Consider the following 16,945-nt stretch of genomic DNA (forward strand, 5'->3'; position numbering starts at 1 on the left):
TCCTTCATTTTCTACATTGCTCTTCCATATATCTGGTTGACTTGCAAGGTCCCTCTTCCAAAATTCACTTGTCTGTGACAGAAAATACTCTTCCAGTACTGTTCTGACCTCGTCTACAGAATTTATATTTTTTCCATCCAAATAATTTTGAAGACTGTGGAATAAATGATAATCAGATGGGGGCAATGTCTGGCGAATATGGTGGGTGGAGTATCGTTTCCCATTCAAACTGCTGCAGCCTTTGGAATGTCATCCTCACTGTATGTGGCCAAGTATTATCCTGATGGAAGAACACCTTTCGTCTTGAAACCAAAGATGGTTGTTTTTCTTCTAGTACTGACTTAAGCTGCTCACAGTAGATCTCCTTTGTTATTGTTTAGTTTGAGTTTAAAAGTTCAAAGTGGACTAAACCTTTCATATCCCCCCAAACAGATAACAACACCTTATGAGGGTGAAGACCTTCTTTAGCCTGGGTTGCCGGTGTTTCTCCTTTCCCTACCCACTGACTTCTACGCTTGCCATTTTTGAAGATGATCCATTTTTCATCACCAGTCACTATTTCGTCCAAAAAAGGTTCATTCTTCAGACTTGACAGCAAAGAAGAGCACACATTCACTCTCTGCATGTGATTAGACTTGGAAAGTTAGTGAGGAGCCCATTGACTCAATTTCCTGATGGCATGCAGGTATTGATGAATGGCTGAATGACCAAGTCCAAGCGTCTCTGTTAGTTCCTCAAGAGTTATGGTGGGATTTTGTTCCACCAGGGTTTGCAGGATGTCCTTGTCAAGCTCTACAAATCTTTCAGGTCAAGGCTTGTCTTCTAGGCTGTAGTTTCCGGCTCAGAATTTCTGGAACCACTATTGACACTGGCTGACGCTTATTGTCCAATCCCCATATACTGCATTAATATTCCTCACAGTTTCCATTGCGTTGTTGCTTTCATTGAACTCATAAAGCAAAATATGCTGAATATGTTCCTTTGTCACTTCCATTAAAGCTTTGGAAAAATAACTGTTAAAATCAAACTGCACTCTTCAAAACTTGAACTAAGAATAAGCACACAAGGTAAAATTACAACCTGCTTTTATAGCAAGTTGATGCAGGTAGTTTATCCTGTCCCCCTCTGACTTTTAATTCATACAATTGAAAAAACTGCATTATTTCTGAGATGATCCAATACATACACATGTATATATGTAAACGTATATACAAATAGCTATGTACATATGCACGTATAAGAGAAAGTTGAAATAAGGAAACAATTTGAAAGATGCACAGATTATTGAGGAAATACGAAAACCAAATTTTCCTTTCAAAATATAAAAAAAACAAACAGAATACTTTTAGAAAATAATATTTATTTCAGAAGGAATAAAGTTAGTCTTTTTAAAAAGTTTTATACAGTCATGATGATGATGATGATGATTAACAATACCATCATTAAATGTTGTTAACATTAATGATAATGTTATTCATTAATAATAGTGCTGTTAACAGTAACGATGGTGGTGTTTGTTTTCTGTTTTTACAAGAAATCATACAGATATCGGATTATATCAAAGTTCACAGACCTGCAATGTAGAGAAAATATTTAAAAGATTAACCCCTTGATAAGATGATGGCGTCCAAGAAAAGGACAACGAAAATGATACAAAAATAGAGCATAGAGAAGGAAGGAGAAAAGAAAGAGTGGACAAAAATGAGGACAAGGGGGTGAAAGAGTATGGAAGAGGAAACAGAATTGGTGGTGGTGAGGAGAGTGTGTGATGGATGTTAATAGAAAGGGAGGAAGTGGACAATAGGAAAAGTGAGTGATGAGTGGAGAGGTGGGTGACAGAAAGATAAGTACCAGTTACACACTGGGGTCGATGTAATCGACTTAACCCCTTTGTCTGTCCTTGTTTGTCCCCTCTATGTTTAGCCCCTTGTGGGTAGTAAAGAAATAGGTATTTCGTCTGCCGTTACGTTCTGAGTTCAAATTTCTCTGAGGTTGACTTTGCCTTTCATCCGTTCGGGGTCGATAAATTAAGTACCAGTTACGCACTGGGGTCGATGTAAATGACTTAATCCGTTTATCTGTCCTTGTTTGTCCCCTTTATGTTTAGCCCCTTGCAGGCAGTAAAGAAATAAGAAAGATAAGTGATGAAGTGACAAGAGTTATATCAAAGATGGCAGACAAGGAGAGCAAAAGGCCAAAATGTGAAGTATATTATTCAGTCATTCATATTTTTACATTTCTATTTCTTTTTTTGTCCATGCTGTTATCACTTGGACAAATCTATAACTAAGGTATTGTTTTACAATTTCCTGGTTGACGTCACAAGAAAAAGTACTCAGCATACACTGCGGGTGTGGTTGGTATTAGGAAGGGTATCCAGCTGCAGAACTGTACCAAAATTGGAGTTTGATGCTGCCATATAGCTCACTGGATCCTATAAACTGTGCAACTCATACCAGAATGGAAAACTGATGTCAAAGGATGAGGATGAAGTCTTTCCCGTCACTAACCTTTAACTGTTTTTCAAGTAAGGGATCCATTATTTCATGTCTTTGAAGACAAAAAATAGCAGATAATTAGGTTGACAAAAGAAATGGCAACAACACCATTGCAGATAGCTTTGGGTTTTCTGGGAAGCACAAATATATGCACACACACATACATTTGATGGGTTTCTTTCAATTTCTGTCTACCAAATCCACAAATTCTGGGGTCAGAGTAGAAGACACCTGCCTAATGTGACAGGAAATGGGACTGAATCTGAAGTTACATAGTTGGGAGGCAGACTTCTTAGTCACACAGCCATGCCTTTATTGTATGTATTTCTAAGATGATTTAGCTGCTATTTCTAGCAGATCCAGTGACTACATTGAAACTCTCTAGTTGGTCTATCTCCTTCTTTGTACTATAAAAGGCACCACAGAGAGACACAGTCTTCTGTTGTGAACACCGTAACACCTGTAGTAAAGATCATTTGTCAACATAACATAGCAGTCCTGGTTTGGGATGAACGTTGCCATAATTTAGCCCCAGGAGACATCGTCTCCAGCTGGCTATACGACACGATCTGTGTCCTTATATTTTCGAACAAGGGAATCTAGCACTCCCACTCAGCTCAAAATAATATCTGTGTATCACAATTTCCAGGTTATTTCCCTTCATCAGCACAGAATAATTGTTTGGCTAGATGTGCTGATGAAGGGAAATCACCCAGAAATTGCGATACACAGATATTGTTTTGAGCTGAGTGGGGGTGCTAGAATCCCTTGTTCGAAAATATAAGGACACAGATTGTGTTGTATAGCCAACTGGAGACGATGTCTCCGGGGGCTAAATTACAGTAACATTCGTCCTAAACCAGGACTGCCATGTTATGTTGACAAACAATCTTTACTACAAAGTACTGTTGCTGAATATCTTTCATTGTGAGATTTAAACATAGTAATTTTCTAACCATAACACCTATATAACAAACTGTAGTTTATTAATTTATGGTGCGCTGCCTTGGCTGGCTTCCGTGCCAGTGGCATGTAAAAAGCATCAACCAATCGTAGCCGTTGCCAGCCTCCTCTGGTCCCTGTCCTGGTGGCACGTAAAAAGCACCCACTACACTCAAAGAGTGGTTGGCGTTTGGAAGGGCATCCAGCTGTAGAAACACTGCCAGATCAGACTGGAGCCTGGTGCAGCCTCCTGGCTTCCCAGACCCTGGTCGAACCGTCCAACCCATGCCAGCAGGGAAAACGAATGTTACACGATGATGATGATGCAAAGACCAAAATACTTGCACAGGTCTGAAGCAACACAGGAATGCCACTTCAATGGATTCCCTCTCCCCCCCCTCTCTCTCTCTCTCTCTCTCTTTGGAAATGGTACATATTAAGGGAGTTAGGCTTTATCTGGTGTTGGCAGAAGAATTTTAATTGCTTACATTTGATTCAACATCATCATAGAACTGAAGCTATTCAGGTTATTTAGCAGCAACCATTCAATGTACCCCAGATTATTTAAATAGAGAAGAACTCAATAACAACATTAGAAATGAAATATGGAAAATGTAAATTCTTGCTTTGTTTCCATAAGGAAGTGGAACCGCAGAAAATAGAGAAGATAGTAATTTATCAGAGAAACCAAACATTTTAGAGACAGCAAATGGACTGAGTTGGCTGTTTGGTAGAATATACCATTTCTGAGATATTATATTTGATAATCAACGGCTGTTGAGACAGATAATAATAATAATAATAATAATAATAATAATAATAATAATAATAATAATTGTGTACAGTGCTCAGGTGCACTACAACTCATCTAAAGTGTATATATAATCAGGTGTAGTTTCGGCGGATTTCGGAAAGCATGAGGGCCTTAAAGGATGCAGTGTCATGGCAGTCAACAACTGACGCAGGCAGTTTGTTCCATGCTTCAGCAACTCTGAGCGTGAAAAAATGTTTCCGAAAGTCATGGGAGCTGTGTTGTTTTCTGACTTTGTAGGCATGTCCACGTGTGTTAGACACGTGGAGATCAAAAAGGTGTTCAGTGTTGTTGTTGGTGAGGTGGTTGACATTTAGAGTATTGTAGATATCTATAATTATGAGAAAATTGAAAAATCTAGAATGTGTGTGTGTTAGCCAAAAGATATAACGGAATTGTTCCTTAGTTTATCTAAGAATTTGTCAGCACTAAACCTAACTTCTGATGATGGGTCTATACCTGTCAAGCAATCTCTACAACTCATCTTCATAATACCCACTCCTTCTGCAACTGCATAACTACAGCATCATTTTCTCGCCTGTGGTAATTAGATGAGAGCAGAACTGCATATATTCCATGCCTACCCTTTTGTGCTACTAGTTACCCCTCTCCTAGGCATCTCTCTTTGGTTTTATTGTAGTCACTCCACCCACTTCTTTATGTATCACCACTTCCCCCTCTGATCCCCACCTTTTTTCCTTACATTCTCCACAAACTGATCATCATCATCATCATTGTTTAACGTCCGTTTTCCGTGCTAGCACGGGTTCGACAGTTTGACCGGGGTCTGGGAAGCCAGGAGGCTGCACCAGGCTCCAGTCTGATCTGGCAGTGTTTCTACAGCTGGATGCCCTTCCTAATGCCAACCACTCCGTGAATGTAGTGGGTGCATTTTACGTGCCACTGGCACAGGTGTCAGGGGAGGCTGGCAGTGGCCCCACAAACTGATATTCACCTCTATCCCCCTACACTCACCCTCCCTTCACACCCTCAAACCTACCACTCATCCAGTAATACCCTTATTCTTTCTTCATTCACCTTCTTGTACCTTGTGGGGTGGTATGCCCTGACACATCATTTTCACTTTTTTTTTGTCTTTTTCTTTGTGGAGTTACCATCAAAGGTGGACACAGTAAAACTAAAAGTTAACTTTGATAACCGTTAATCAGTTAATTATTTCCTAATGTAAAGGAAGTTATTGATAAACAGTTAACATTAATTTTTATTACAGAAAAATACCAAAAAATCGGTTTTTGGCTTAAAACCACACAAAGACACTTTTAAAAAGTGCCCAAACTATGAGATACGTTACCTTCAATCGAATTGAAGTGAACAGAGGTTAATTAGTCTGATAATGATTTCCAAAGTTAACTTCAAAGTTAAATCGTGAACAAAAATGTGAATTTCATTAATTAACGACTAATGGATTAACAGTTTGGTTACCACGTATCTACTCTGTCCCCTCTTTCATACCTGGCATGAAACCACATCCCTCAATACTGCACCCTAAATCTGTGAAAAGGTCCTCTTGCTATTTGCTCGGTGAACTCACAACAGCTGGTGGGAGAATAAAAGCATCCAGGACATTCTGTAAAATGGTTGGCATTAAGAAGGGTATCCAGCTGTAGAAACCATGCCAAAGCAAACACTGGAGCCCAACAGAGTCCCCTGGCTTGTTGGATCATGTCGAACCATTCTACCCAAACCAGAAACAGCAAGGGTCTTCTACTATAGCCTTGGGCCGATCAAAGCCTTGTGAGTGGATTTGCTAGATGGAAACTGAAAGAAGCCTGTTATATATATGTGTGTGTGTCACCACAACATCGCCTGACAACTGATGGTGGTGTGTTTACGTCCCTGTAACTTAGCAGTTCGGCAAAGAGACCAATAGAATAAGTACTAGGTTTACAAAGAATAAGTCCTGGGGTCAATTTTTGACTAAAGGCAGTGCTCCAGCATGGTTGCAGTCAATTGACTGAAACAAATAAAAGAATAAAAGAAAAGAAAGAATATATATATATTTCCTTGACCTTCGACCCAACCCCCAACCTGACATCTATGCTCGTTCATCTGGCCGAACTTGTCCTCTCACTCAACTGCTTCTCGTTTGCTGGTGATTTTTACCAGCATGTCTCGGGAGTGGTCATGAGAACGTGAATGGGCCCCAACTATGCGAACCTGTCTGTTGGTTACGTTGAGGCCCAAATATTCTCAAGTTTCACTGGTACCACTCACGAACTATACGGCTGTTATATTAATGACTGTATTGGTATGATCTCATTCTCCCGCAAACATCTAGACTTCTTCCTCTCTTTTGTCAAATCTTTCCATCATGCCCTCCACTTCTGCAGTATCTCTGACACTTCTGTCTCCTTTCTTGACATTTTGGTCAGCATTTATCACTCCACTCTCACCACCTCCATCCAAACACACAGACTCACACTCATACGATAACTACTACTCCTCCCATCCTAAACACATCAAACTCTCTTGCCAGAGCACGTTCTGTGGACCGTGCATCTGCTCTCTCCCCAGCACCTGCCCCACTGTCTCCCCTCACTTACCACTCCAAGCCTTCCGGTGACTCCAGTCTGACCCCTCCACTTCGCACATCTTCCCTAATCGACCCCTCTCCTCCTTCAAATGAGCCCAGAACCTACGAGACCTCTTGGTCCACAGCTTCTTCCCTAACCCAACCTTCCAACCTGGCTCGTTCCCCTGCTCCCGCCCATGTTGCTGCACTTGCCCTTACCTCTCCAACACCCATCAATGACACTATCATATCCCCGACTCCTTCACCTGCACTTCTAGCGTAGGCTTGAAATGTTAAAGACCATTTCACTTCCTGGGTGCTAAACTAATACATCTGTTTGTTGTCTACACTATTTGACTCTGTCTTTTGTTTTTTTTGTGAATTCTCCCCCACATATATATATATATTATATATATATATATTGGAAAATTTGAAAATGGAGACAAACGCCTAAGATGTTATTAGATCATTTATATCTTCATATCATCGACATATGTTTTGATGGATGCATTCAAAATACATCTCACAGGACGAATAATGTTGAGCAATGCATCAATCTCATCAGGGAGGATATAAATGACAGTGCTCATCAAATAGACATTTTAATAAGTATAAGAAACTCTAATATATGCAATGCGTATATTATATATATATATATATATTATATACACATAGGTGTATACACGCGTACACACATTGAAAGCGAAGTTGTGAAGGGAACGCTAGAAATTTGAAAATGCCCTTGAGGAAACAGATGCCTTAGGGTGAGGGAAGAAGAGAAGGTATAGAGGAAGAAAGGGGGAATGAAAGAACAAAGTTAAAGGAAAAAGGAAGTTATGAACAGAAGGAGAAAATATGACGGAGGGAAAGAAAAGCTGAAGGGAAGAATATGGATTACAGGAAGTAAGAATAAAGATAAGTAGCAGAAATTATCATTAGATGAGGGGTAAATATTATTTAAAAAAAAGCAAAGGAGTGTTTTTTCCAATGTAAACACCTGTAAACTCATTTATTAAAGGTGTTTACCAGTTTATGTTTAGAAAAGAGGATAGTTGCTCTTCCACACAGAGAGGTCAAAAAGTTTTCCTTTTGTCATAGGGGAATGATCTGGATAAAATTTTATAATCTAAAGAAAAAAAGTTTGTTAGAGTCTTTAAGGTGCCAAATTAGCTTACTAAGTCCTGTAGAATTACACTTATGACTATATTTAAAAGCTGAAAAATGGTTTGCTGTATAGCATTTCAACTCCATAGAAGATAATCCAATACAAAAGAATTCTTTAGATCCAGAGGTAATTTTACATTGGTAAATGGCATTTTAAGTTTTCCTGAAACAACTCATCAAATAAGATTAACTCTTTTATTAATCATATAAGATGGCAAGCTTTCTTCTTTGATAATAAGGATGTCAAGCCACCCTCCAATGACCAAAATTCTGAATTTAGTAAACTATTGAAATCTAAAAATAATCTTCCTCCTAACCCAAGTTTAAAACAGTTTGAAGAGGACTTCTGATCTATTAAGAATGTTAAATTCCATCGCTCACCCTTAAGAAATAAACATCTAAAATATCTACATAATATTACCAAAGAAATCAACAGCATGGAAGGCCTCCTTGTTCAATCAGATAAAACTGGTAACCTGTATCACTTAAGCAAGGATTTTTACCTAAAACTACTCAGGAAGGAAATACAAAGAAATATACAAGACTATGAGTAAAAACATTATCAGAAAGGCCAATCGAGAGGATCAGAAAATTATGGAAAAATATAAGTTACAAACGAAAACTGGGCCTTTAACTTCAAAGCAACCCAGTTTTATCTTAAAGGGACACAAACCTAACTTCTTCAATAACCCAACTCTCCAGCTTATCTGCCCTTCTAGTTCGGATATTGGTATACTTAGCAAAACAGTTCTTGATAAGTACATTCCTTTGTTAATGAAAATACTCAAACTTAATTTATGGTTTAACTCATTCCAGGTTGTGGACTGGTTCAACTCTATCGACAATAAACTAAACACTAACTATTGATAATAATAGTAGTAATAATAACAATAATAATAGTAATAATATTATTAATTGCATCGCCTTACTAGCACTTGTGCTGGTGGCATGTGAGATATTCGAGTGAGATCGTCGCCAGTGCCACTGGACTGGCTCCTGTGCAGGTGGCATGTAAAAAGCACCATTTGGGCGTGGCGGTTGCCAGTACCACCAAACTGGCCCTCGTGCCGGTGGCACGTAAAAGCACCCACTACACTCTCGGGGTGGTTGGCGTTAGAAAGGGCATCCAGCTGTAGAAACTCTGCCAGATCAGATTGGAGTCTGGTTTGCCAGACCTCAGTCAAATCGTCCAACCCATGTTAGCATGGAAAGCGGATGTTAAATGATGATGATGATGAGTAATAGATACAATAACAACAAAAATACATTGTTCCTCCCACAGACAATAATCCAAATGACATCCCATTACATCAAAACATCCATAATCCTTTCATAAGTTTAAAGATGAACAGTGGAAGGGAAGTAACTATACTTCCTCATCCTGCATATACATACAAGTATTCATGAATGCATATGTGTATATATGTTTATGCATGTGTATGTACTTGTGTCAGTGTATGTATGTAAGTGTGTGTGTGTACCCATGTATACACATATGTGTATACATGTGTTTATGTCCATCTTAGAATTAGAAAATAATGAACACAGTAAAATTATGCACAAACTGGAAGTTGGAGATCATACTGAAATATACACTTCAAATATACCACACTTCAATTTAAAAGACCATAAGTCTGATTTTAATATCAACCTTACTATAAGACTAATTTGTGCAACTAAGTCAAATCTTGAAAGAATCAGTAAAAATATATTAGACAGGATTGTACCTATTGTGAAGAAAAACCTCAATTGTAACCTATGGTTTAACACAGAAGTTATAACTTGATTTTATTTAGTACCAAATAAGGCTATTTCTTCCTTCTTATAATTTCATATTGACAATTATTATGCCTCTATACCACAGAGCATATTAAAGTTATAATTTTAGCTAGAAGTCTCTCTAATATTACACAGCAATACTATAACATTAGCTGAATCTCAACAAAATTCCATCATCATCATCATTCAACGTCCGTTTTCCATGCTAGCATGAGTTGGATGGTTCGACTGGGGTCTGGGAAACCACAAGGCTGCACCAGGCTCCAGTCTGATCTGGCAGTGTTTCTACGGCTGGATGCCCTTCCTAACACCAACCACTCTGAGAGTGTAGTGAGTGCTTTTTACATGCCACCGGCCACAAGGGCCAGAGGAGGCTGGCAAATGGCCATGATCGGTTGGTGCTTTTTATGTGTCACCGACACAGACGCCAGTCAGGCGGCGCTGGCATTGGCCACGTTCAAATGGTGCTTTTTACGTGCCACTTGCAAACCATTAGATATGATAGGACTCTATTTAACCCAATACCACAGTCTAATAACAACAGTAATACACAAACAGTGAATTTACTTAACTCTCTTATAAATGATTCCACAACAAATTCAGCTATCACACCACACATACCATAATAAATAATCCTAACGCCATAAAATCTAATACCACTGAACAGAAACATATAGCTAAATATTGCACATGTAAAAATAATAAGTGATGCCCTTTAGAAGGCAAATGTAAAAGGTTCAATGTTATATATAAATGTACTATTACTAAAACTGCTAACCCACATAGTAAGATATATATAGGGAGCTACATTAACTTTAAACAAAGATTTTTAGCCCATATACATTCATTTAAACTGAATATCATGAACAACGCTACCTCATTGGCTGCATATATACATAAACTCAAGCTAAAAAAATTATCCTGGTCAATTATTGACTTAGCTACACCATTTACCCATAAATCTTCTGTTTGCCATTTTTGTACAAAAGAATCACTATACATATTATATAAGCAAAATAATTTCATTAGCTGCTAGTTGGAAGCAAGATCCACATGTAGACATTGGTTTTATAAAACTTTTAAACACTATAGGCGATGATTAAGAAAAGCTTCACATTAATATTTTTTCTTTTATATTTTGTTATAATAAAATATCAAAATTATTTTAAGTAAAAAAAATAAACTTAAAATTAAAATTATTTTAAATCAAAAACACATATTCACAAGATATAGATTATCAATTAAATAAATACTTAGAATTTATCCTCTTGAAACTTGAACCTATACGTTTTTAATATGTAATTAATTGACTTTATGTATAATACATTAATTTACTCTAAACCAAGTCAATACACAACAATATCTAGATTTGCATAAAATATAAATTAATAATGATATCTTCTGGTTTTAACGCAATAATAATAAAAACAACAAATAATCACTTTTATTCTCTCACATTTATGGATTACACACGGAAGAAGGAATGGATGATAGGAATTCTATCTTTATACAACCATCACAAATTTTTACCATGGATTTATTCTACCTTTTTGGAAATTTTTGCTCAAATTTATACCAACACAGATATATGAATACCAATAATTTTTTAAACGTTTTTCTAATTTGTTTTAAACAGCATTTTTTTCATTTGATTTCCACCACTCTTTGATGAGTGGATATACTTCCCAACGATGCTTACCTTTAGATTTCATTTAAAAAGGAAGTATATTCATGAAATGATCGTAAGAACTTTTAAACATTTTAAAACATTTAAATAATCATAGCTGTATGTCATTTATCTATTAATACAATATTGTTAATATTATATACTAACTTTATTATGATTTTTAAGATATAACTATTCCACTCTTTTACTCTCTAATATATAACTGCTCTCAGGAATCTTTAAATATCTTTTAAGATTTTAGACATATTTCATACTGGAGCACTTAATTGACATCCAATATACCTTGTTTTTAAAGGACATATTTAATTAACTATATATATAGTTTAAGGTGGCGAGCTGGCAGAAATGTTAGCATGCCAGGCGAAATGAGTAGCCGAATTTCGTCTGCCGTTACGTTGTGAGTTCAAATTCCGCCGAGGTTGACTTTGCCTTTCATCCTTTCGGGGTCGATAAATTAAGTACCAATTACGCACTGGGGTTGATGTAATCGACTTAATCCCTTTGTCTGTCCTTGTTTGTCCCCTCTATGTTTAGCCCCTTGTGGGCAATAAAGAAATATATATATATATAGTTTAAGTCCACCAAGGGTAACAATAGGTCATCAATTCAAGCAGCAGATTATGATTTGATAACAGATGTTCAGGCTGAACATTGACCACTTCAATGCCTTCAGTAAGACAACATCCTGACCAATCACTCTCTTCCACTGACCAAAACTTACTGCATACATACTCATGGGTTTTGTATAGAACTAGGTGCAGCAAAAAAACCTCCCACATTTTACAAGGTCATTGGTGCGGTGCTAGTCATGTTAGGCAAATGGTAACAGTGTCTTCAAAGTGCTTAGGTTTTACCATTTTCTTTTATCAGTTAGCATAATGGTTTGGAACAGTGCATTTGCTTTGGAAATGCTTATCAAAAATGGTCAATGTGACGAAGTAGTTATTCTAAAATGTTATTAGTTGCTGTTGTTGTTAATAATAAAGAAGAAAAATTGAGTGAAATGGGAATAAATATACCTGGCTATGGGCTTGATAGTATCGAGTGAGACGAGGCATTTATATTTGGGAGTTTCAAGTTGGTCATCGGAAGCTACCGTGGTCAACAGTTTGAGAGTGACCAAAGAACTGATCTAGAAAATAATGTCAAAAATGGAAGAAATGACTAATGGTTATATGGAGAGGGAAACGGACAGGTGTTATGGTTGGATATTAATTGCTGTAATGACACAGAGAGGATAACCAATATATTCACTTTTAAATTTTCTTATAAAAAGTGTTAGAGCTAGAAAATTACTATTTTTAAATCTCACAATGAGAGATATTCAGCAACAGTACTTTGTAGTAAAGATTGTTTGCCAACATAACATGGCAGTCCTGGTTTAGGACGAATGTTGCTGTAGTTTAGCCCCAGGAGACATTGTCTCCAGCTGGCTGTACGACACGATTTGTGTCCTTATATTTTCAAACAAAGGAATCTAGCACCCCCCACTCAGCTCAAAACAATTATTCTGTGCTGATGAAGGGAAATAACCTGGAAATCGTGATACACAGATATTATTTTGAGCTGGGTGGAGGTGCTAGATTCCCTTGTTCGAAAATATAAGGACACAGATCGTGTTGTATAGCCAGCTGGAGATGATGTCTCCTGGGGCAACATTCATCCTAAACCAGGACTGCCATGTTATGTTGGCAAACAATCTTTAGTGTTAGAACTAGTTTTGAATCCCATGATGGATTCACACAAGAAGATATATGATTAGTTCAGTAAATTCCTGTGGCTGTGTGGTAACAAGCTTGCTTTCCAACCACATGGCTCTGGGTTCAGTCCCACTGTGTGGCACTTTGGCCAAGTGCCTTCTACTTATGGCTTGGCCCAACCAAAGACTTGTGGGTGGACTTGATAAATGGAAACTGAAATAAGGCGTCGAGCTGGCAGAAATGTTAGCACGCAAAATGCTTAGCGGTATTTCATCTGCCGCTATGTTCTGAGTTCAAATTCCACCGAGGTTGACTTTGCCTTTCAACCTTTCAGAGTCGATATAATCGACTTAATCCGTTTGTCTGTCCTTGTTTGTCCCCTCTGTGTATAGCCCCTTGTGGTCAGTAAAGAAATAAGAAACTGAAAGAAGCTTGTCCTATATATGTGTGTCTCTATTTACCCCCCACACCCCAACCACTGCTCAATAACTAGTGTTGGTGTGTTTACTTCTCCATAACTTAGAGGTTCGACAAAAGAGACCGATAGAATAAGTACTAGGCTTTAACAAAATTAGTACAAGGGTCAATTCATTTGACTAAGAATTCTTCCAAGGCAGAGCCACAGCATGGCCATGATCTAATGACTGATACAAGTAAAAGATAAAGGCCAGAATCGTTGCCGAGCAACTCAGGTGGCACCGTGTAGCTGGAGCCATCTTAAACACTCTCATGCAATGCCTTGTGGTGTTGTCCTCCACTCTGCTCATATAAAATGCAACCAAAACATCATCAAGGCAGTGAACCAACAGAATCACTGATGCATTCAGCAAAATATTTAGTGATATTTCTTCTGGTTATTATTTTCTGACTGCAAATACTGTTCAGATAAAATCTGTCTTTCATCCTTTTGGGGTTGAAGAAATAAAAGTCAAGCATTAGGGGAAATGGAATCAACACCCCTCCCCTTAAAATTCCCAGCCCAGTGCCAATATTTCAATCATTTTTATCGTTATTATATATTTAAAGGCAATTCCTACCAAACGATTACATTTTCTAAAAGTGGCAACCAAACTTTATGTGTTCAATCCTGGCCAAAAAGAGTGAAGCAGCAAATGGAATTTGGTAAGGTGTTATTTCCCAATAAATCACCCTCAAAGGACACAGGTCATCAAAGAGAACAGAACTCTTAATAAATGCAAAGGTATCCCTAATGATAATTATGGAGATTCACAACCATTTAAGCCAGTAGGATGGTTTATTTCTTTAAGAGAATTGGATTGAGACCTGCAGATTCAGTTAAGTAATGTAGAACAAGCATTGTTGTGAACCTTTTGTATAGGATATAACTTGACAGTTGTAGTAAGATTTAAATTATTGGATCTTGTGGTCAACCGTTGAGGACCATAACCCCAGAGCCACTGGGCTTCAATGTTTAATGGTTGAAATATAGAAATAAAATCAAAAGATTTCTTTAGAAAGATGTGTTGTCCATAACACTAATGATGTTCCTGTGGAGGGTTCTAATTATTCACAAACATTTTAGAGGAAATTCACTCAAGTACTGAAACCATTAACAACCTCCGTGGACTGGCTTCAATTGGTTAATGGAACCAAATTAGGGGCCCAACTATTATACAGCTTTGCTCTTTCCCAACAGAGTTTGAGCCACAAACATACACAGACCAGTCCCCTGCCCCTCCCTGGCCAAAAGATATATCGACATACCCTCTTACTTACTTGCAGAAATAGGATGGCAGATGGTGCCACCCTGTCTTCGACTATGGAGTAGAATATTGCCATTAAACGATCCAAAGTAAACAGTTTCGGACCCAAAAGGTGGTTGCTTGTCTGAAATTGAAAAGAACTTTAAAGAATCACCAGAATCAAATGGTTTCCCAAGTTTTTATGGTTGTTGTTGATGTTTGTTTGTTGAGCGAAGTGGTCTTTGTCCCTTGGGAGAAGTTCGAAACGAGGTCCTTTGCTATTCGTAAGACCCGCAGAAGAGAAAGCAGGTCAACCCCCGATACCGAGAACATCAACAGATGGATGAATGCATATCCAGGCTCAGTGGTTGGGTAGGAAGTCGAGGATAAGAAACAGGAAGAAAGAGTGAGCGAAAGAGTACAACAGGGGTCGCCGCCACCACCCCCTGCCGGAGTGTCGTGGAGCTTTAGGTGTTTTTGCTCAATAAACACACAACGCCTGGTCTGGGAATTGAAACACGATCCTCTGATCGCAAGTCCGCTGCCCTAACCACTGGGCCATTGCGCCTCCTGTTGTTGATGTTTAAGCCATGTCAGTCCTGATGAAAGAGGTTCCAGTTATGATTATCCTATCTTTTTTTTTCAGACATAGTGTATTTAGGATTACATTTGTCACTGCTACTTCAAGACAATAGGTTTCGGTTTTATTCTGATTTTCTTTATTTTATATCACAGTCGGTGATTTATAGAATTATTGGTTCCCACCAGTTCACTTCCATTCCAACAGCGAGGAGAATGTCTGGAAGCCTGGAACTGGGTGCATTTCAAAGAACTGCATTGGTCCTCCACCCACCATTGCTCATTTCTTCTGCCAATACACACAAACACATACGTGACAGACGTTTTGGCATAGTTTGCTTCAAGCAAATTCCAAAGCCAAAGAAATGGTGAAGTCGAGGCTAGAGTAGAAGACACTTGCCCCAAGGTGGGATCGATCCTGGAACCATTTAGCTCAAAGTAAACTTCTAAAGCACACAGCCATGTCTGCTTTGAGATGAGGCCCAAGTTATGAATCACTGGATTAATGGCTGGATTAACAACAAACGAGGAAGAGAAGGAAGGCTTCAGTTGACTGAACTTTTTGCAGAGCTATTTATTTATTTATTTAGACATGGCAGAAACTAGAACTCATCACCATCATCTTCTAGCGTCCGTTGTCCATGCTGGTATGGGTTGAATGGTTTGATAAGGTGGCAAGCTGGCAGAAACGTTAGCATGCCGGGCGAAATGCTCAGCGGTATTTCGTCTGCCATAATGTTCTGAGTTCAGATTCTGCCGAGGTCGACTTTGCCTTTCATCCTTTTGGGGTCGATTAAATAAGTACCAGTTACACACTAGGGTCGATATAATCGACTTAATCCGTTTGTCTGTCCTTGTTTGTTCCCTCTGTGTTTAGCCCCTTGTGGGTAGTAAAGAAATAGGTTTGACCAGGGCTGGCACGCTGGAAGGCTGTATTAGTCTGGTTTGACTGTGGTTTCTACGGCTGGATGCCCTTCCTAATGCCAACCACTCTGAAAGTGTAATGGGTGCCTTTATGTGCCCCTGGCACAAGTGTTACTGGATTGGGAAAACCAAAATACTGCAAACCATTACTGAACGCAGTCCGACTTTTCCAGCTTAGAATGTCCAGTATTTTGCAACACTTTATGAGACATTTGACTTATTTATGTCATAACATCTGGCCTTTGTTGTTCAGTTTATTCTGTCTTTCTGGTGGCTGGCAGGTTTTCTGAAGTTAGTATTGCAAACCGTAAGATTGTTTGCGTCACAGAACTCCAGCAGCCTGGTTCCCTTCTCATTGCGAGAGCCAAAACCGTAGCCTCCATGTATGCCATGGAAACCCCCGACATGTTGTTCAACATGTCCATTGAAGTCACCAGCCACAAAGAGAAGGTCCCTGTCATTCGTCAATGCGATAGTCTGCAAGAGGGTGTCATAGAATCGGTCATTCTATCCATCGGGTAGCCCTGGCTGAGGGGCATAGGCCGAGATAATGGTTGCTAACCCATGGTGGAGCACTAATCTAATCTTAAGTATTCTGTCGCATACTCTGACTACCTCAATGACC

General features: G+C 38.5%; 1 protein-coding gene across 6 annotated transcripts in view; it reads right to left on the bottom strand.

Annotated features, from left to right (window-relative positions):
• Window positions 1–1,388: 1,388 nt before the first annotated feature.
• The window catches only part of LOC115210962 (origin recognition complex subunit 5-like), an 82,385-nt gene continuing 66,828 nt past the window's right edge, over window positions 1,389–16,945 (bottom strand). For 5 of the 6 annotated variants that reach the window (XM_029779785.2, XM_036501955.1, XM_036501956.1 and 2 more), the window contains exons 13-15: window positions 14,852–14,962; window positions 12,434–12,546; window positions 1,389–1,573 (exon numbers count right to left, since the gene is read on the bottom strand). In XM_029779785.2, the coding sequence (XP_029635645.1) occupies window positions 1,528–1,573; window positions 12,434–12,546; window positions 14,852–14,962 (270 nt within the window). In that variant the 3' untranslated portion in view covers window positions 1,389–1,527. The remainder of the gene's footprint in view (window positions 1,574–12,433; window positions 12,547–14,851; window positions 14,963–16,945) is intronic. The other variant, XM_036501958.1, reaches the window with a different exon arrangement.

This window comes from Octopus sinensis, linkage group LG4, assembly GCF_006345805.1.
Source record: "Octopus sinensis linkage group LG4, ASM634580v1, whole genome shotgun sequence".
NCBI lineage: Eukaryota > Metazoa > Mollusca > Cephalopoda > Octopoda > Octopodidae > Octopus > Octopus sinensis.